This window comes from Bos grunniens, chromosome 10 (assembly GCF_055505025.1).
Source record: "Bos grunniens cultivar Pamir isolate PY7600 chromosome 10, Bosgru_T2T1.0, whole genome shotgun sequence".
Lineage (NCBI taxonomy): Eukaryota > Metazoa > Chordata > Mammalia > Artiodactyla > Bovidae > Bos > Bos grunniens.
This window is the reverse complement of record NC_141174.1, coordinates 16140704-16163024: the sequence shown is the minus strand read 5'-3', so window position 1 is coordinate 16163024 and position 22321 is coordinate 16140704. Positions and strand designations below refer to the sequence as shown.

The following is a 22321-nucleotide window of genomic DNA, read 5'->3' as shown; positions in this document are numbered from 1 at the left end:
TTTCAACAAGGCATAATGAAATCTTGTGAGCACAAAAGAGAAATGTGAACATGATAATACTATCATTAGGAATCCCTGGTAAATAAGCAGCTATACCAAACAGCAGATTAGTTTGAGAACCAAGTCTCTGAGGACAACAAATCTCTGTGATTGGCTCACTAGGCCACCATTATTAATCAATGAATTAATTTGTCAATTTATATTTATTTAGGTGCCTACTAGGCACTTATATATCTAGAAGACATACTAAGCTTACTTTCAGATGACATGAAGTACAGTGGGATACTGAATACTTTGGATGAAGATCAGAATTCACAATGATTTAAACAGATTAGAATGATGAGTTTAATTCATGGAATTTAATAAGAAAAAACATAAAGCTGTACACATGGTTTTAGAAATTCAAATGAAGAAGGCTTAAGGGTTTAAATTGACTTTAAGTGTAATAGAAGTTAACCATTGAGTAAGAACTGCCAAAACCAGAACTATCATGTGGGAAGGTTTTCACAACCTATTGCCAGATTGAAAGAGCAGATTATGAAGCAGATACTACAGAATCACTCTGTGTGGGGAAATACCAAGGAATTGTGTATATCAGAATGTTGACGAAGTGTTTATAGTAGCTGTCTTTGGTTGTTGGAGTGCAGATAGGTGACTTTTGTTTTTTGCTTTTCTTTTTGTGTTTTTCAGGTTTATGACATTTGTGAGTATATTGCTTTTGGTCCTTAAAAAAAAAAAAATGCTTTTGCAAAAGGCACTATATATAGCCAGTGCTGATAGCTTAGGCTTTTATTAACAGAAGTGGGGGAGGGGAAGGAGAGTGGTGATAATCTCCATCATCCGTCAGTGCCTGAACAGCTGTCCTCCCGTAACAGCATTATTAGTAAACACCCACTTCCCCGCAGGGGCGGCACCCTGCCTGTGGTCATAGCATTCTCCCACTGGCTTGGTTTGGAGCAGCAAGATCTCCATCATGAGGAAGCGACGTCAGGTAGGGGCTGCCGTGCAGCGGCTGTCTGTAGCTGGGGAAACCCAGCTCGAAAGCACTGAGGACTCCTGAGTCCTTTTTTTTTTTTTTTTTTTTCAGATCCACTAGGTTGACTCCCCCGTTTATCACCCAGGTTAAGCCATGTGGACACAGTACTCAGTCAGGAGGTTACAAATACTTCTTTGCTCCTTTTCCTTCTGAGAAGTAATAGAATCGCTCACACCTTAGCATCCTGATTGCTTATTTTCGCAAAGGTTTGGGTTGATTTTTCCACAGAAAGAATGTTAATAACAGCAGCTCACATTTATTGAGCACTTATTGTGTGTGCCAGACATTTGTGCAATGCTTTTAGACAGATTATTACATTTAATTCTTGAACCAGCCCTGTGAGAGGTGAGATTGAGTTTTACTCCCATTTCACAGCCCAGGAAACCAAGGCACGGAGAGGTGTTGAGCATGTTGCTTTAAGTGGTAACGCCAGGATTTGAACGTAGCAGTCTTGTTCAGGAGCCCGGCTCTTCGTCACCAAGCTGTGCTGCGCCTGTCCTGAGGGTCGTCCACTTGGGAACCTGTGGGGCGGATCCAGGGGCACAGGGACTCTGCTCTCCCTCTAGAATTCTCTCACCCACCCAGCTCTTGCATTGGTTTTTGATTCCTTTCCAGCATCCAAAGCCTTTTATTTCTTCTTGCCTTCTTTCTTGGATTATTTCTTTAATCCTTTCCCAAGAGCCTTTCATCCTCTCAAATAAACAAAATATTTAAAGGTTTTTAAGCTTTTCATCCTGTTCTCAAGCAGGAAGATCAGCCTGCATTTATAATTTCATATAGTTCTGTGCTTTTTGACCTAGCATATAGGTCATCAAAAGTTCACATAGTTCTTCCAGATAGTTTCTGAGCTTTTCTGTACCTCTCATACTGCCTTTATTGTACTACAGCTCTTTCTGCATAAGAACCATCTCAATACAACTCCATAGATTCAAAACAGGAAAAAAAACTGTTTAGTCTTATCTCAGGCAGCGAACTCAAAGGTAAAAAAATAAAATTTTAGCCTTCAGCACTTGCATTTTTAGAGATCTTTTAAAATAATTTTCCAAAACAAAAATTCTCTAAGTAAGGCACCTGTCACCGTGAATATAAAATCTCAAATTCATTCCACTTAAGTAATTTGAGGCACAAATTTCATGTGGCCAGCTGTTACTGTTCCTAGTCAGCAGTGACTAACAACAAGCCTTAAGACTTACTAGACAGTTTCTGTATTATTTATTAAATTGATATCTACATGCAATTCAACTTTTATTCTTTCACTAATGAAAGTAGCTCTCAGTCATTCAATGGAAGCCTTTTGTAAGCAGACTTTTTCTTGGAGACTACACTATGTCATTTTAGTGTTAAACTTAATTATCACTGACCTCTTGACTATATATAACTTTTAATTTCGTAGTATATCTTCCGGTGTAAGCTTCCAGGGCCCATGAGTTTTTCTGCCTTTCAACCATTTACCATCATTACTGTCACTCTGCTTATGTATCTCTCACTTCTTCAGAAGTTCTCGCCCGTTTATTTGATCCTTCAGGGGCTAAAGTACCTGTTCTCACTGTCAGCGTCATGTTGGCCAGCTCCCCTTGAGTCACTGTCAGGGCTGTTCCTCCGATGCTTTGAACCTCTCTGGAAGCACCACCTATTCCATAGTTCTGCCATTCCAGACTTCCCTTCACTTCCTCATCTTCCCTGGAAAGTGAGAAGAAAGTGTTAGTCACTCACATGTGTCTGACTCTTTGCGACCCCCTGGACTGCAGCATGCCAGGCTTCTCTGTCCTTCACCATCTTCAAGAGCTTTCTTAAACTCACGTGCTTTGAGTGAGTGATGCCATCCAACATCTCGTCCTCTGCTGTCCTCTTGTCCTGCTGCCTTCAATCTTTGCTAACATCAGAGTCTTTTCTGAGTCAACTGTTCATATCAGGTGGCCAAAGTTTTGGAACTTTCAGCTTCAGAATCAGTCCTTCCAATGAATATTCAGGATTGATTTTCTTCAGGATTGACTGGTTTGATCTCCTTGCAGTCCAAGGGACTCTGAAGAGTCTTCTCTAACACCACAGTTCAAAAGCATCAATTATTCAATGTTCAGCTTTCTTTATAGTCCAACTCTTACATCCATACATGACTACTGGAAAAACCATAACTTTGACTACACGGACCTTTGTCGGCAAAGTAGTGTCTCTGCTTTTTAATATGCTGTCTAGATTGGTCACAGCTTTTCTTCCAAGGAGCAAGCGTCTTTTGATTTCATGGCTGCAGTCACCATCTACAGTGATTTGGGAGCCCATGAAAATAAAGTCTGTCACTGTTTGCACTGTTTCCCCATCTCTTCACCTTGTAGTAATGGGACCAGATGCCATGATCTTAGTTTCTTGAATGTTGAGGTTAGTCTAGCATGACTTATTTTTTCATGAATCAATCCTGGTCTTAAGTGATTCCCTTTTTTCTTTGTGTGCGTGCATTCTCAGTTGTGTCCAACTCTTTGCAACCCCAGTCCTTAGAAGCCTCCGATGACAGAATTAACAGACAAAGATTTTAAAGTGGCCAATGTAACTATGAACAAGGGTATAAAGAAAAGTAGGCTTTAATGAATAAAAGAAAATTTCAAGACAAATTTATAGATGGAAATTGTGAACTGAGAAAAACTAATGTCTGTAATCCAGAATAAACATATTAGCAGTGTTGAATTTTCCAATCAGTCAGGAATATGGGATATCTTTATATTTACTTAGGTTTTGTGTAAGATTTCTCATTAATGTTCATAAAATCAATGTATATACCTTATACATTTTCCAGTATCTTTATTTTGAGATATTTGGTATATTTTTATGAATTTTTAAATTATATTGCTTTTTAAAGTTTCATTTTCAATTAATAATTACATTGAAATTTTAATTGTGTATGACTAGCATATAAAAATATGATTGTATTTTGTTAATGGACCATATATATATATATTTATATATAGTTGGACTATAAAGAAAGCTGAGTGCTGAAGAATTGATGCTTTTGAACTGTGGTGTTGGAGAAGACTCTTGAGAGTCCCTTGGACTACAAGGAGATCCAACCAGTCCATCCTAAAGGAGATCAGTCCTGGGTTTTCATTGGAAGGACTGATGTTGAAGCTGAAACTCCAATACTTTGGCCACCTGATGCGAAGAATTGACTCACTGGAAAAGACCCTGATGCTGGGAGGGATTGAGGGCAGGAGGAGAAGGGGACAACAGAGGATGAGATGGCTGGATGGCATCACCGACTCAATGGACATGGGTTTGGGTGGACTCCAGGAGTTGGTGATGGACAGGGAGGCCTGGCGTGCTGCGGTTCATGGGGTCACAAAGAGTTGGACACAACTGGGCGACTGAACTGAACTGAGCTGAATGGACCTTAGTTTCTGCTGCTTTGCTCCATTCATTAGTTCTTCCAGTGCAGTGTTTTTATTAAAAGTTGTAGAGTTTTTGGTGTAAGAAAATATATCTATAAATAATGGCATTTTTATTTTTTCTTATGACACTGACTGGGTCTTATATTACTAATTTTAAGAACAAATGTTTTTCCTTTATTCCTGATCTAGGAGAAGAAATGCTCAGTGCTTCACCAATAAGTCTCATGTTTGCCATAGGTTTTTCATAAACATCCTTTATTAGATTGAGCAACTTTCTTTCTGTTCCTAGTTTATTGAGAGTTTCTGTCATGAATAGACGTGAATAAATTTTGTCCAGTGTATTTTGACATCTTATCATATGATTTTTCTTCATTTTCTTAATGTGATAAATTACGTGATTGATTTTTTTTAACCTTAAATCACTCTTGTGATAAATACCACTTGATCATAATATATATCCTATATATGAGACAGATAGATTGATTATAATTGCTAATATTTTATTAAAACTGTGTGTGTGTTCAGGCATATAGGTCTGTAATTTTCTTTTCTTGTTTTTGTCAAATTTTTTTTTTTTCTTTTATTTCAGAGGGAGGTTCACATCATAAAATGTGTTGGAAAGTTTTCCCTTGTCTTCACTGACAGATTTTGTGAAAGACTGAAATTATTTCTTCTTTAAATGTTTGATAGAATTCATTGAAACCATCTGGACTTGAAGCTTTCTTTGTTAAGGTTTTTGACTACAAGTCAAATTTATATATTTAGATTTTCTCTCATCATGTCCCTTTCAAAAAGGGTTTCTTTCCAAGGATTTTTTCAGTTTATCTTAAGTTGTTGAGTATTTGACAGAGTTGTTCATAATATCGCCTTATACTTTTGATGTCTGTATTCTCTCTATGATGTTCCCCTTCTTCATTCCTGATATTAATAATGTACATATTTTTCCCTTATGATTAGTTTGCTTGAATATCAATTTTCAATTCTTTTCATATAGACAACTTTTGCTTTTGTTGGTATTTCCTATTTGCCCATTTTCTATTTCATTGTATTAAAAGGTTAACTAAAGTACATTATTAATAAATTTTCAAAGAGTTCATTTGAACAAACGTTGAATTTAATTGGGTAGCACCAAACTAAGTGGACTTCCCTGGTGGCTCAAATGGTGAAGAATCTGCCTAGAATTCAGGAGACCTCGGTTTGATCTCTGGCTTGGGAAGATCCCCTGGAGAAAGGCATGGCAGCCCACTCCAGTACTCTTGCCTGGAGAACCTCATGGACAGAGGAGCCTGGCGGGCTACAGTCCATGGGGTCGCGAAGAGTCAGACACGACTGCTACTAACATACTTTCACTCAAATTGAAAATGGTTTGGAGTGCTCCACTGGCAGAGACTAAGGGGAAAGCTTTTTTTTTTTTTTTTAAACAGAGCAGACTCTTAAGCAGAGTAAGCAAATTATTTGGCTATAGCTTAAGGGGTTGCCTTACTTGGGAAAGACTACTTGGCTGTTTATGATTCGTTGTTCTTAAATGCATTTTCTCAAATGTCAGTGCATTGACTCCAGTGTGGGTTTTGGTTTGCTTATGTTGACTGCCAAGGCATTAATGCCACCTCAGTCTAATGGCTTCCTTGTTTAATTACTTTATTAGCTTCTGCTCTTATTATTTTATTTTTTATTCTTTTACTTTGTGTTTAACTTGCTTTATTTTTCTAGCTTCTTAAAGTGGTAGCTTAGGACATTGATTTTGCATTACACATCAATGTGTAAAATCAGTATAGTATTCAGTTCAGTTCAGTCGCTCAGTCATGTCCGACTCCTTGCGACCCCATGAATCGCAGCACGCCAGGCCTCCCTGTCCATCAAAAACTCACGGAATTCACTAAAACTCAAGTCCGTCGAGTCGGTGATGCCATCCAGCCATCTCATCCTCTGTCGTCCCCTTCTCCTCCTGACCCCAATCCCTCCCAGCATCAGAGTCTTCTCCAGTGAGTCAACTCTTCACATGAGATGGCCAAAGTACTGGAGTTTCAGCTTAAGCATCATTCCTTCCAAGGAACACCCAGGACTGATCTCCTTTAGGATGGACTGGTTGGATCTCCTTGCAGTCCAAGGGACTCTCAAGAGTCTTCTCCAACACCACAGTTCAAAAACATCAATTCTCTGGCGCTTGGCTTTCTTCACAGTCCAACTCTCACATCCATACATGACCACAGGAAAAACCATAGCCTTGACTAGACGGACCTTTGTTGGCAAAGTAATGTCTCTGCTTTTGAATATGCTATCTAGGTTGGTCATAACTTTCCTTTCAAGGAGTAAGCGTCTTTTAATTTCATGGCTGCAATCACCATCTGCAATGATTTTGGAGCCCCCCAAAATAAAGTCTGACACTGTTTCCACTGTTTCCCATCTATTTCCCATGAAGTGATGGGACCAGATGCCATGATCTTAGTTTTCTGAATGTTGAGCTTTAAGCCAACTTTTCACTCTCCTCTTTCACTTTCATCAAGAGGCTTTTTAGTTCCTCTTCACTTTCTGCCATAAGGGTGGTGTCATCTGCATATCTGAGGTTATTGATATTTCTCCCGGCAATCTTGATTCCAGCTTTTGCTTCTTCCAGCCCAGCATTTCTCATGATGTACTCTGCATAGAAGTTAAATAAGCAGGGTGATAATATACAGCCTCGACGTACTCCTTTTCCTATTTGGAACCAGTCTTTTGTTCCATGTCCAGTTCTAACTGTTGCTTCCTGACCTGCATACAAATTTCTCAAGAGGCAGGTCAGGTGGTTTGGTATTCCCATCTCTTTCAGAATTTTCCACAGTTGATTGTGATCCACACAGTCAAAGGCTTTGGCATAGTCAATAAAGCAGAAATAGATGTTTTTCTGGAACTCTCTTGCTTTTTCCATGATCCAGCGGATGTTGGCAATTTGATCTCCGGTTCCTCTGCCTTTTCTAAAACCAGCTTGAACATTTGGAAGTTCACAGTTCATGTATTGCTGAAGACTGGCTTGGAGAATTTTGAGCATTACTTTACTAGCATGTGAGATGAGTGCAATTGTGTGTTAATTTGAGCATTCTTTGGCATTGCCTTTCCTTGGGATTGGAATGAAAACTGACCTTTTCAAGCCCTGTGGCCACTGCTGAGTTTTCCAAATTTGCTGGCATATTGAGTGCGGCACTTTCACAGCATCATCTTTAAGGATTTGAAATCACTCCACTGGAATTCCATCACCTCCACTAGCTTTGTTCGTAGTGGTGCTTTCTAAGGCCCACTTGACTTCACATTCCAGGATGTCTGGCTCTAGGTGAGTGATCACATCACTGTGATTATCTTGGTTGTGAAGATCTCTTTTGTACAGTTCTTCTGTGTATTCTTGCCACCTCTCCTTAATATCTTCTGCTTCTGTTAGGTGCATACCATTTCTGTCCTTTTTTGAGCCCATCTTTGCATGAAATGTTCCCTTGGTATCTCTAATTTTCTTGAAGAGACCTGTAGTCTTTCCCATTCTGTTGTTTCCCTCTATTTCTTTGCATTGATCACTGAAGAAGGCTTTCTTATCTCTCCTTGCTATTCTTTGGAACTCTGCATTCAGATGCTTATATCTTTCCTTTGCTCCTTTGCTTTTCACTTCTCTTCTTTTCACAGCTATTTGTAAGGCCTCCCCAGACAGCCATTTTGCTTTTTTACATTTCTTTCCCATGGGGATGGTCTTGATCCCTGTCTCCTGTACAATGTCATGAACCTCCATCCATAGTTCGTCAGGCACTCTGTCTATCAGATCTAGTCCCTTAAATCTATTTCTCACTTCCACTGTATAATCATAAGGGATTTGATTTAGGCCATACCTGAATGGTCTAGTGGTTTTCCCTACTTTCTTCAATTTAAGTCTGAATTTGGCAATAAGGAATTCATGATCTGAGCCACAGTTAGCTCCTGGTCTTGTTTTTGCTGACTGTATAGAGCTTCTCCATCTTTGGCTGCAAGGAATATAATCAATATGATTTCAGTGTTGACCATCTGGTGATGTCCATGTGTAGAGTCTTCTCTTGTGTTGTTGGAAGAGGGTGTTTTCTATGACCAGTGCATTCTCTTGGCAAAACTCTATTAGCCTTTGCCCCGCTTCATTCTGTATTCCAAGGCCAAATTTGCCTGTTACTCCAGATGTTTCTTGACTTGCTACTTTTGCATTCCAGTCCCCTATAATGAAAAGAACATCTTTTTTGGGTGTTAGTTCTAAAAGGTCTTGTAGGTCTTCATAGAACCATTCAGCTTCTGCTTCTTCAGCATTACTGGTTGGGGCATAGACTTGGATTACTGTGATATTGAATGATTTGCCTTGGAAACAAACAGAGATCATTCTGTCGTTTTTGAGATTGCATCCAAGTACTGCATTTTGGACTCTTTTGTTGACCATGATGGCTATTCCATTTCTTCTAAGGGATTCCTGCCCACAGTGGTAGGTCATCTGAGTTAAATTCACCCATTCCAGTCCATTTGAGTTCGCTGATTCCTAGAATGCCAACATTCACTCTTGCCATCTCCTGTTTGACCACTTCCAATTTGCCTTGACTCATGGACCTGACATTCCAGGTTCCTATGCAATATTGCTCTTTACAGCATTGGACCTTGCTTCTCTCACCAGTCACATCAACAACTGGGTATTGTTTTTGCTTTGGCTCCATCCCTTCATTCTTTCTGGAGTTATCTCTCCACTGATCTCCAGTAACATATTGGGTATCTACCATCCTGGCGAGTTCCTCTTTCAGTATCTTATCATTTTGCCTTTCATACTGTTCATGGGGTTCTCGAGGCAAGAATACTGAAGTGATTTGCCATTCCCTTCTCCAGTGGACCACATTCTGTCAGACCTCTCCACCATGACCTGCCCACACGGCATGGCTTAGTTTCATTGAGTTAGACAAGGCTGTGGTCTGTGTGATTAGATTGACTAGTTTTCTGTGATTATGGTTTCAGTGTGTCTGCCCTCTGATGCCCTCTCGCAACACCTACCATCTTACTTGGGTTTCTCTTACCTTGGACGTGGGGTATCTCTTCACAGCTGCTCCAGCAAAGCATGGCTGCTGCTCCTTACCTTGGACAAGGGGTATCTCCTCACCTCCTCCTGGCGGTGAGGAGATACCTCCTGACCTTGAATGTGGAGTAGCTCCTCTTGGTCCTCCTGCGCCCACACAGCCACCGCTCCTTGGACGTGAGGTTGCTCCTCTTGGCCACTGCCCCTGACCATATAGTATTAATGCTATATATTTCTATCTAAGGACTCTTCCCTGAAATTCAAATTTTGTTTGGTTGTGTTTTCATTACTATTCAGTTTGATGCATTTTCTAGTTTCTCTTGTGATTTCTTCTTTGATCTATAGGTTATTTAAAGTATGCTATTTAATTTCCAAATATTTGGGAATTTTCTAGATATCGTTTTGCTAATTGATTCTTAATTTAATAGCATTCTGGTTAGAGTATACTCTATGTGATTTGATCTTTTCATTTTTATTCAGATTTGTTTTATGACCCAGCATTTAGGCTGTCTTGTGTATGTTCCCCATGTACTTGAATACACATTCTAAAGTTGTTGGGTTAGTTTTCCATAATTATCGAATAGACTGAATTGATTGAGGGTGTTTTATAGATGTTTAAGTCTAGGTTGGCACTTTGTAATTTTTGTTTCCGTTTCACCACTTTAAAGATAACTAAATATTTCTGGCTGTCATTTTTTAATAAATGATCAAATCATTTGCACTGTTGTTCCCTTGTATGTAAAAATACTACTACCACCAAGCACCTCGCCACCTTGGCTGCTTTTAAGATTTGTTTCAGCAATTTGACTATGATCTGCCTGGGTATGGGCTTCTTTGTATGTATTCTGCTTGGGGTTTTGTTCAACTCCTTAGGTCTGTAGGTTAATGTTTACCATCAGTTTTGGAAATTCCCAGCCCTAATCTCTTCAAATATTTCTACTGTCCCATCCTCTATCCTCAACTACTGGGATTTCAATTTTGTACATATTAGATATTCTACTGTGTCCAGTCTGCTGTTAAACATTCCAAATGCACTCCTCATCTCTGATTTTATATTTTTTTCATTTCTAGGATTCTTGTTCAGTTCTTTGTTTAATAGATTTCATCTCTCTATTGACATCCTCCATCTGTTTATAGGTGTTGCCCATCTTTTACCCAATACTCTTGGGTACCCAATAATTTATAACTGTTATTTTGAAGTCCACGTTTGCTAAGTCCAACATCTGTACTGCCTCTCTGTGTCCTTCCACTGACTTTCTCTCACGGGTCATGTTTTCTTGCTTCTACATGCCTTTTATAATGATTAATTGTATGCTGGACATTTTAGGTAAAACCATAGGTGTAAGTAAATAATATTTACACCTCACCCCCCAAAAAAAATGTTCATCTTTTTCTCAGGTTTCCAGTATATGGAAAGGAGGCAGAGGGAGAAGGGGTTAGCCAATTTGATAATTAAGCTGGGTCTAGACTTTGTTGTAACTTTAGATTTGTTTCACCTCTGGCTGCTTCGGGGGGCAGAATGGAATCACCAGTAAGATCTTTTTGTGCAAAGAATTCTGAAAAACTGATATTGACCACTATGAATATGACACCTTCCTAATACTTAAAGACTGTTTTTTGGTGAGATTGGAGTGATGGATACTAATAAATACAGTTTTTTAATATTGTGTAATGAAATATGTCTACATTTGGAAGGTCTGCATAACTCAGTGAACCAGTATTTCTAAAGATTAATGCTGTATCTTACAAAAATCTTGTATAGATAAAAAAATCCATTCAAAATGCTAGATAGATCAACAGAGTATGAAAAGCTCATTGATTTGGTCTCGGATTTTACATTACTAACTTTTAGACTGTACTACTTGTTGCGTTTTGGTCAAGGTCAAAGAATAATATCCATCATTTCTCTGAAAGGGACTTTAATCAGTCCTTGCACACAGCACCACCCCTCCCAAGCCTTCTGTGTCCCCATGAAGTTGATGGAAGAGTTGATGGGTGGGTACAGACTTATTCTGTGGCTAGGGCTTCTAAAATAACCTGCCACGTCCAGGTGTTACAAGCTTGTCAGAAGTTGAGCTGGTAGATCCCAAAGGGGAGATCTTAGGCCCCATCTTTGACACTTTCCATTCCTCCTCGTCCCAGGGACCATCCGAAGAGCTTGTCACTTCCTGTGGTTATATTCATTTAGCATTTTGTTCCTCAGCATTCTGTTGGTTTTGAAATTAGTATAATTTAGCAGTGTATTCAGCTTACTATTTTCATTAAGGTATAAGTAACTTTCTACTTGCTCAGAAGCAGAGGTCCATCAGAAACTCTTAAATGTTTTCTGGGGTTTTTTTTTTTACCTTTCGTTTATTTACAAGAGAGGTTATATTCAAGATGCTGAATGCACGAGCTACAATAAAATAGAGAGCTATTTCATTGTTTCTGAAAGTGGAGGGTAGGACTCCCCTTTGGGATCATGAGTTTTAAGGAGCCCCAGAGGCCTCTCCAGTTCACTCTTGCTGTCCCTTGACCACTGTCTAGAATAGAAAAAGGAAGCCATTATATTTACATGGATGGAAACCATGTTAGAAAACTGGGGAGAATGTTAGGACAGAAACAGGCAGTATAAACAGAAAGTCCTCTGTTTGAGATCACCAGTGAAGAGTGGAGGAAGGTAGACTCATGGCTGCTTATAGATCACACGTTCAGCCTCTGAGATGATTGGCTTTGATGTAGGATCGGAAAGTAGGTTTGAGCAAAAAACTGACTACCTGACAGGGTAGATTATATAGGTACCCCCTTCACTATTTTTTTAAAAGTATTTTTTTTTTATTTATTGGCTGCACCGGGTTTTAGTTTTATAGCATGTGGGATCCAGTTCCCTGACGAGGGATTGAACCCAGTCCCGCTGCATCAGGAGCATGCAGTCCTAGCCACTGGACCACCAGGCAAGTCTCCCACCTTCACTATTTAGTGGATTGAAGAGGAGATGGATCCATCCCTCCCCAAATAACTTGTCTCAGTCTTTAACATAAGGAATTGCAATACAATTATAATAACCCTTTGGATTCACTGTACATCAAGGCTTTCCTTTTTGGTATTAATAACTTGGAGCACTTTTGACCTTACAACGAATACTCATAACTAAATTGTGCTAACTTTGTAACATAGAATCCTCTGGTGGAAAATGATCAAATTTATGTTTCTATATACTATAATACCTCAAAGAACTATAGGGCAGCAGGGAAATGGAACTGTTTAGGAGGGACAAGAATAATTATAACGGTAGTAGTTGTAGTGGTGATATATTTTTGTAACTCTTCCTGTGTGCCTGTACTTTGACTTGTGTTCACTCTTCAGTCTGCATGATAACCCTATGAAGTGTTGATCGGTACTATTATCATATCCCTATTTTACAGGTGAAAGTTTAAGAATAATAAAGCATAGAGAAGTTGGATGTAAGAAAAGCCAGAGTAGTGTGCCCTGTCTTCTCTTCTTATCCATTTGGTCTTTGTGAATATGACCCAGCCCCAGCTGCCCTGGGAGGGACAAGAATGGGACACACAACATTCCATGCAGAATCACACCAATTTTGCCCTTGAAAATAACCCCCATGGCCAAGGGGGTTCCCCAGCACTATTTGTAATGCCTCTCTGAGCATGTAGCATCCGTATTCTGTCCAGCACCGCTTTGTTTTCTAATTATTCATTTTAATATATTTACTTACTTGGCTGCAGCAGTCTTAGTTGGGACATAGAGGATCTTTAATTGGAGCGTGTGAACTCTTAGTTGCAGCATGTGGGATCTATTCCCCTGATCAGGGATTGAACCTGGGCCCCCAGCATTGGGAGTGCAGAGTCTTAGTCACTGGACGGCTAGGGAAGTCCCTGGCCAGCACCGCTTTGGACAGCTTGTGGGAGCTCTTCCCTCATTCGTAGGACTTTTGGCACTTGCAGCACCTTTCCAGCACTTACTGTGTGCCACGACTACTTTGTTTGAGATTAAAAATTTATAGGCAAAGAGAATGGAGCCTCTGCTGTCCATGAATATCTGTAGATTCCATAGATAGACATTCCACTGTCTGCAGTGGGTGTAGTGTCATGGAAGTGGGTAGATACTCTTTCTTGTGAAGAAGTAGTAAGATTCTTTCCAAAAAGCACCTCCCTCAGTCTTCACATTGTTTCTCATTAGAAGCATCAGTGGCATAGTTTCCCAGCACAAGGCTGACTCTTCCTGGTATTTTTGGGCATTTAGCACCTCTACCTATTAAATGTCAGTAATCCCACAGCCCCACTATCAGGACAGATGAAAGCACGCTTGCCAGCACCCTCAAGAGGGCAGAGGCATCCTTGTATGTGGTTGCTCAGGTTTTGCTTGGATGGGGTGGAAGGAACTGGGGAAACAGACTGCGGAATCACACTGCACAACTGTCGAGTTCCTCCATTTCATCGCTACCCTGCATACTCTTTTGAGACATCATATTACTCTTGGGAAATCATGACACTGAAGGCATATCTTTATGAAGAGGGCAACAGCCTGCTCAGGAGATTTTGCTTTGCTAAAGACCTATGTATTTTACCAGTTTCCTCCGAGTTCCTGACAACCAGCATCCATTTGATGGAACAGATACTAAACCAGTGTGAAAGATACAGCCCTGTTGACCAGAAGTTGGAGGGGTGGGACATGTTGCGGGAAGGGCAGTGATGGTGAGAACGTTTAGTCCTGCAGTGCTACGGTGTATTAAAGAAAGGAGGAACGACAGCCTTCCAAATGACGAGGCTAGTAAAAGAAAGAACGGTTTAGAGAAGTCTGCGGTATTGTTGGCTGTTAGCTACATAGGTAGTCAGGGCAAAATACACCATAGTTCGCTTTGAATCTCTGAATTTGAATTGAATATTCAACAGAGCATTCTCACAGCTAACTCTTTTAACTCTGTTTATCCTACTCTATAAATAACATAAATGTATAAGGAAGTTATTTATAGGGAATGTATATAATATTATATTTTAGTATTGAGCAAAGAATAACATAAAAAATGAACTTTATAGAGAGTAACAGAATCTCAAAATTTTGGTGGAAGTAGGAAATGTATTAAAAGGACTATGTAGATATATAATCTCACTAGGGGCAAACCCAAGTGACAGTGTAGCTGGCATCCTCCGTGGCAGTGATGACAATACGTGCATATTGCAAACCCCGAAGTCTTGTGCTTTGACTGTGAGACACCGAGGTCTGAGTAGCACCCACTGGAATTCAAAGCAAGCAGGTTCCTCATGGCCCTTACCACATGGCCTTACACCGCTGAGCACTCGTGCACGTACCTACTGTAGCACTGCAAAAATTCCTTCCTCTTTGCTAAAAACCTCTACTTACTAAAGAAACTTCTTTTTGTGAGTTGGAGACTGCTTTTGTTATTGATGAGATTAAAAACAGCCTTCACTTTAAAAACTAATCTTGTTGCAGCCTGTCCAATGTGTATGCAGTCGGATGGATAAGCCTTCTCTTATCCAAAGGCCCTCATTTGATCTTCTCTTACTACTGTCCTGCCCCGTATACATGGACAGACCCTTGCTTCGTGTCCATACCCCTGAGACTCTGTCCCTGGTCATCTCCTAATAAGACTCTCTGGTTACAAGAAGACATTAAAGTCAATGTCTGCTAGAAATATTTGTTATTAAAGCAGTTTTTGTAATAGTAACAGCACTGGTTCCAGGCATAACCGGCTGTTACCGATTTTTTAAAATATTTTATTTATCTGTTTATTTATCTGGCTGCACCAGGTCTTAGTTGTGGCATGAAGGGTCTTCGATCTTCATTGTGACGTATAGAATCTTAATTGTGGCGTGCCAACTCTTAGTTGTGGCATGTGGGATCTACCTCCCTGACCAGGAATTGAACCCTGGGAGCACGGAGTCTTAGCCACTGGACCACCAGAGAAGACCCTAAAACAGTTTTTAGAAAATAAAACCAATTTAGCTAGCCCATAAGTTGAATTCTGAAATACAATCTATATTGTTATATAAACCCTTTAGTATTGAATCCCTGAGTCTGGACTGCTTCTTGTGGCTAGAACCTTCTGTAACCAGCAGACCAGGAATGGAAGCAGAATCACAACTGATGAATTGTCTGACCTTTGGTCCAATTATCATAAGTGATCATTTCATTCTAGATTCAAATTCCTGCCTTAATTGGCATGGAGATCTCAGAGTTATTCAGCAGGCAGTTCCTGCAGTATCATGTCTCTTCCCCTGTGTTCATTGGATTGGCTTGCTCCTGCTTTTCATTGTACCTGGATGCCTTGCTCCATTGCCCTCCCTTCCACTCAGAGCTCCCTCAGTTCCCTTCTCTATTTGTTGTATCTTTGTTAGTAAGCTTTTCTCTTCCCTCACTAATGAGAAGAGAGATAGTTGTTTCCTCTAGCCCCTCACTCCTGAACTCTGGAACTCCTGTTTGACTCCCACTCAACACTTTGCTTTGTGAATAACATTAACATTTTATCCATATACTGGAGTTTATATTTATGCACGATCATTGATCTCCACATTTCTCCACATCTCCAGAAGCCCCTTGGGAAAGATTATGTCTAGCAACTGGTACCTTGAGGTAATTCAGGAGGGATCAGGAAGATCAAATGTCAAAAAAAAAAAAAAGAAAGAAAGCTAATAATAAGTAAGCTCTGAGCTTTCTGGTGCTGTTCTCCAGGAAGATTAGCCGAAAGTGCGTAATTGTGCAACTGCACTGTGGGAGCCCAACTGTGGGAGGAGGTGTGCAAGGGATGTGACATAACAGAGGTGAGATCACGCGAGTAGAAAACCTTTCATCCATGGACTTCAGAGTACACTACACAGACTTTCTCTTAACAAGGTGTCTGGAATGTCTTTGAGAGGGGTAGGGAAACCAAAGCAGAGACCCGAATGACCACGCTGAGAGAGAGGAGGTCCCCGGCAAGAGAGGAGTGTGGGCTTCTGGCCTCGGCAGACGACTCACTTTTCTCCCCACACCACTCCCCACCCCCCCAGAGCTCTTCTGGGGTCACCAAGACCCAGACTGTTAATAACCAGGCGGCCGGTAGGTCAGGACTCAGGAAGATCTGTGTCAGCTCACCCCAGTCTTGTTGCATCTCTGCCACTGAAATGACCATTAACACCAAAGGATATTTACAAAGGAAAGAACAACATGATGATTTAAATCACTATGAATAGGTTTCTTGAATTAGGCACTGTTTTATTTCTCTAAGCCCCATTCACCAAGGTTTGGGGATAAGGTAGTTCACCATGAGGCTCTTCATGTTTCTTCTGTGTACAATTTTCTGGTCACTATAATTCTAAAAGGAAAAGAAAAAAAAAAAATACTAGGTAGTTAAAGAAGGTTCAGAGTTAAATAGCCAAAACTGTTAAGGAGATGGAAGGATTTACAAATAAGATTGTTCTAAAAATAAATAGAGATCTTAAAAAAAAAAACCAACTGTGACAAAATAATACATATAATAAAATTTGCTACTTTTAAGTGTCAGTTCAGTGGCATTTAGTACATTTGTAATGTTGTGCTTCCCTGGTGGCTCAGGTAAAGAGTCCGCCTGCAATGCAGGAGACCCAGTTTCGATCCCTGGGTCGAGACGATCCCCTGGAGAAGGAGATGGCAACGCACTCTGGTATCCTGGCCTGGAGAATAGCATGGAGAGAGGAGACTGGCAGGCTACGATCCATGGGGTAGCAGAGTCAGACAGGACTGAGCGACTAGCACTTCCACACTTTCACTTTTTCACAACGTTGTGCAACCATCACTGCCATCCACCTCCAAAGCTTTGTCATTGTTTATTGCTAAAACACAATACGCATTAAACAATATCTTCCCCATCCCTGTCTCCCCAACCCCACACAACCACTATTCAACTTTCTGTCTGCATGAATTTGACTGTTGTATGACAGATCATGCAATATTTGTCCTCTTCTGGCTGGTTTATTTCAGCTAGCAGTAATGTCTTAAATGTGCGCAAGCTAAATGTCAACGTGGCCGGAACTCAAATGAGATGAATTCAGAATAAGAAAAAAATGTGTCTTCTCACACCAGTTATGCTGTCCCATGATATGAGATATTAGCAGATACTTGACAATAGGTGGCTAAGGAAAACCAAGAATCCTGTATCATTCACCCATATGCTTTTGAAGTCGCTGTTAGTATGATTGTGCTTCTGTTGTCACCTTAAAGTAACTAGCCCTCCTGCATTTGAAGCTCTCAAGGCTCCGCTTGGGGGGTCCTTTTGGCCATTAGAAGTGAAGTCGTTCAGTCGTGTCCGACTCTTTGCGACCCCATGGACTGTAGTCTACAAGGCTCCTCTGTCCATGGAATTTTCCAGGCAAGAGTACTGGAGCGGATTGCCATTTTAAAGGGGAGAGAAAATGGCTCTTTAAATTATTTAACAGTCTGTGCCAAGGCTTAGGACAAGTGCTGCGAATAGAATGGAAAGCAGAGCCACCCACCTTTGTCTTCATGGGGCTGCGGTTTAGTAGGTAAATCAGATTTGTAATTCCAGACTGTGTTCAGTTCTATCAAGGAAAAATAACAGAGGTGTTTCTCTCCTTGCCTTCATTGTGCATATAACCATTCTAAAAAATCTGCTTTCTTTTCTCTTCAGGAGCCTCCAGACAGGTGGCTTTGCCTGGGAGGGAGAGGTAGAGAACAACGCATATAGCAAGGCTACAGGGGTGGCCCCCCAGCACAAGTACCACCCCACAGCAGGCAGCTACCAACTCCATTTTGCCCTACAACAACTAGAACAGCAAAAACTTCAGTCCCGGCAGCTTCTGGACCAGAGTCGAGCTCGGCACCAGGTAATTCAAAATCAGGCTTTTCCATGTGCTAGTATCTTCCTTCTGTTAAAAAAAAAAATTTTTTTTTTCCTTTCATGAGAAGTGTGGAAATAGTCTCTCAAAAGTTTACCAGTGCCACCATGGCTTGAATGGTTGGTTCGTGGGGAAATCTACAAACAAGTCATGTTCTGAAGCCATCCATTGGCTTTGTTGAAAGGTGATGCTGAACCAGTTTTAACATCCTTTCTTTCATTTCAGAGTTTCAGCACAAAAATCTCTTTTGTAATATTTACCCTTTCTGTTGCCTGATCTTATTCAGTGATTTCTCAAAGGTTCTAATTCCCAGATACATAAAAGCCAGCGTTTTAAAATAATTTTTTTGGTTTATAAAAGTGAAAGTGAAGTCGCTCAGTCGTGTCTGACTCTTTGCGACCCCATGGACTGTAACCTACATCCTCCATCCACAGGATTTTCCAGGCAAGAGTACTGAAGTGGGTTGCCATTTCCTTCTCCAGGGGATCTTCCCGACCCAGGGATTGAACCCAGGCCTCCTGCATTGCAGACAGACGCTTTACTGTCTGAGCCACCAGGGAAGTTCACAGAGAAAGGATGACTTCACACACACAAAAAAATCAGGTCATGAAGACTTAAATTTTTCTTGATGATTTGGGATTATCATTAGAATCAGTTACCATGTTTTTCCCTCCTATCATGGGCTACCCTTGTGGCTCAGCTGATAAAGAATCCTCCTACAAAGCAGGAGAGCCTGGTTCAATCCATGGGTTGGGAAGATCCCCTGGATAAGAGAGTAGCTACCCACTCTAGTATTCTGGCCTAAAGAATTCAAGAGTCGGACACGACTGAGTGACTTTCACTTTTCTTCACCACGTTTTTCATGTTCTGCTTGTATGAATCCATACTGGTTCTGTGAGCTTCCCTGAAATTTATGTGAAGAAATATATTGGTTAATCTCTTGTCATTTGCTCTTATAAAAATGTAGTATGTAGTGTACACTAATTTGTGCAAAATTAGTATTCACTCAAAGGTAACATTCCCAAAGGTTTTTTTTTTTTCCTTCTAATAAAGCAATTATCATTGTGCTCTCTATTATCTTTTCAACTACCATCCAGGTCCATAGGAATTTTTATTTTTTTCAGTATCATTCATCACTTGAAAATCTTTATCTGTGGTAGTATAATCTGTATATTATATTGTGTTTAGTCACTCAGTCATGTCCAGCTCTTTGGTGGACTGTAGCCCACCAGGCTCCACTGTCCATGGGGATTCTCCAGGCAAGAATACTGGAGCGGGTTGCCATGCCCTCCTCTGGGGGATCTTTGCAACCCAGGAATTGAACCCAGGTCGCCCACATTGCAAGTGGATTCTTTGATGTCTGAGCCACCAGGGAAGCCCGTATATTATGTTGATTCTTTGTAAGAAATCATAAATGCCGGCATTTGTGAAGTCTTTTTTTACTGGAGAAAAATTCTGACTTCTTTTTTTTTTTTTTTTGCTTTTTTCCCCCACTTTTATTCAAATAAATACAAAACCTGTATACAACTTGATTAATCACACCATCTCTCTTTCTCAGACTGGTGCACTTAGATTTTAGACAGGCACTGCTGTGGTCACAGCATGGCTGTGCAGGATTTATTCTCTAATCTGAAATGATCATTTCAGATGCACAGGCCAAGAGCCACTTGTCAAATGAGCCATGGTGGCACCTGTCCATTTGAGATCGACAAACATAAGGATAAATATCTTTTTAGGTATAAAATACATATCTTTATAATGTACCTTTGGATAAATGTAATTGTTTTCTCCCTGTCTTTCCCAGATCAGGCACTTGAAAATGAAAAATTTCAGGAATGGGCAAACCAATTCACTAAAATTCACTGGATTTGATTTCCTAAAAATTCAAACAGTATGGCATTTGCCACTAGAGTTAGTAAGACCAATAATGACAGACATTTTTGATGTGCTAGAGTTGATTCAGAAAGGTACAAGTTGGAGAAATTTCATTTCTTGTAAATTAGTTACTCTCTCTGAAATTCTGTCTTTAAGATTAAGTAGTAGCTTTAGTTTGAAACTGGTTTAATATCACTTTTATTGGGAAAAAAAGAGAGGCTTGGCCTCTTGTGCCCCACATATTCACTTAAATATTATTTAATGGCTTTGATTACTGATAGTTTGGTTTATAAGGAACTAAATAATTTAGGCAATTACTTCCTCTTATCTAAAACCTGTAGGGTGAATGCAACCTACAATCATAAATGCCGGCATTTGTGAAGTCTTTTTTTACTGGAGAAAAATTCTGACTTCTTATCTGTAAAGCTGGAATACAACATCATTCCACTACCCTCTGTCACGTAGAAATTTCTTTATTTAAGCAGTCTTTGTGGAGGATTTCTCTGGTGGTCCAGCAGTGAAAAACGCACTTTCCATTGTCGGGGATGTGGATTTGATCCCTGGTCAGGGAACTAAGATCCTACCTCCTCTGGAGCAACTAAGCCTGCACACCACAACTAGAGAGCCCTGTGCCACAACTAGAGAGCCTAGTCAGCGCAACAAAAGAAGCCTGTGTGATGCAACGAGGACCCACTACAGCCAAAATTAATAAATAAAAATAATATTTGGGATAGCAGAGACATTTAGGCCAGTTTTTGAACTTTTTTTTTTTTTTTCATTTTGGCTGCAGTGCCTGGTTTGTTGGGGATCTTAGTTCCCTGATCAGAGATGGTAGTGAAAGCAGGGAGTCTCAAGCACTGGACACCCCACCCACCCAGGGAATTCCCTAGAGCTTTATTCAGGGTCTTAAGAATTCCAGTTGAGGAGACAGATTTGGGTAATACCAAAAGATTATTCCCAGGAAGAGAAAGAGTCAGGGGCTCAAGGCCAATGCCACAGGGTTAGAGTTGTTCTGTGCAACCCTGACACACGGAAGGAAATGTTTGTCCTTAAAGGATAGGTGGTTATGAGTCATTTTAGGGTAAAGGACCAATAAATAAATAGACTGTCACAAGTTATCTTAGAGGATAAGGGTCCCCTAAGCATCCTGAGTTTCTGGAACACTGGGCAGATGTTCTGGATGCCTGTGTTAAGACAAGGAGCGGTTGAGGTTCAAATTCCGTTCCTGCTGAGATGTGCAGAAGCCACACGTCCTCAGTGGCCTCCTGGCTCCATTTTAGAGAATGCTCTTAGCAGCAACTCCATTTTTATTTTTTCCCACAGTATATCTTAGGTTGTTTTTTTTTTTTTAATCTGTGTAAATTTCTTAAAACTTTTAAAACTTCTGAACCCCATGCAGTTTGGATTACTTAAGAATGCCAATTTAATCAGATGCTGGATAGTGGAAATATACATAGCCGTATTTCCCTTATTTGAGTAGAATCTAGACAGTTGGTCCCTTTTAATGCTCCCATACCCTGAAATGGTGGATGATTAAAAAAAAAAAAAAAGGGAGGTGATTGCAGAGCACTGAAAGTTTTGAGGGAAAAGGCAGTTTTGCTGATTTTCACTTTTAGAAACTGCTTCATTTCTAAGTCCTTCTCATTCTTTTGATTAGCTTCCAGCAACTCACATTCCTTTGAAAACTCAGAGTACTGCTATTCTTGTGTGGATTTTCTTTTTTTTCACTGAGGATTATACTGACCTAGTTTCACTGAACTATGAAGTATATGGAAAATATGTTTTTTAGAATCTGTCAGAATACCTGTTTTAGGGAGAAGTCAGAACTCCCAAGAAGGGAGTTAATCTCGTGTCTCCTGGAGAGGGAACAGAACATCATTTATCATAATTTTATATATGTTTATAACATCATTTTATTTTTTCCCCCTGTTCTTCTAATCCACAGTTGATTTAGGTAAAAATGAGTAGGGGTGAAGTTTGGGACTGTGGGAGAGAGTGAAAGAAACTACATTCTATTAGCCTGAAGAGTTTATAACTACTAAAATAGCAAATAAGTTATTAAATGTTATAACATGAAGATATTTAGTAACTTAGAGCACTTTATTTCAGAGGATTTTTAGAAATACTCCACAGAAAGAGCAAAGCCCTATTAGATTTTTAAGCCTCTACTTTTAGC

At 40.1% G+C, this 22321-nt stretch overlaps 1 protein-coding gene across 50 annotated transcripts in view; it reads left to right on the top strand.

Annotated features, from left to right (window-relative positions):
• Window positions 1-22321, top strand: part of TTLL5 (tubulin tyrosine ligase like 5) — a 316623-nt gene that overhangs the window by 197721 nt on the left and 96581 nt on the right. For all 50 annotated transcript variants that reach the window (XM_086319545.1, XM_086319536.1, XM_086319563.1 and 47 more), the window contains one exon: window positions 18063-18258. In XM_086319545.1, the coding sequence (XP_086175671.1) occupies window positions 18063-18258 (196 nt within the window). The remainder of the gene's footprint in view (window positions 1-18062; window positions 18259-22321) is intronic.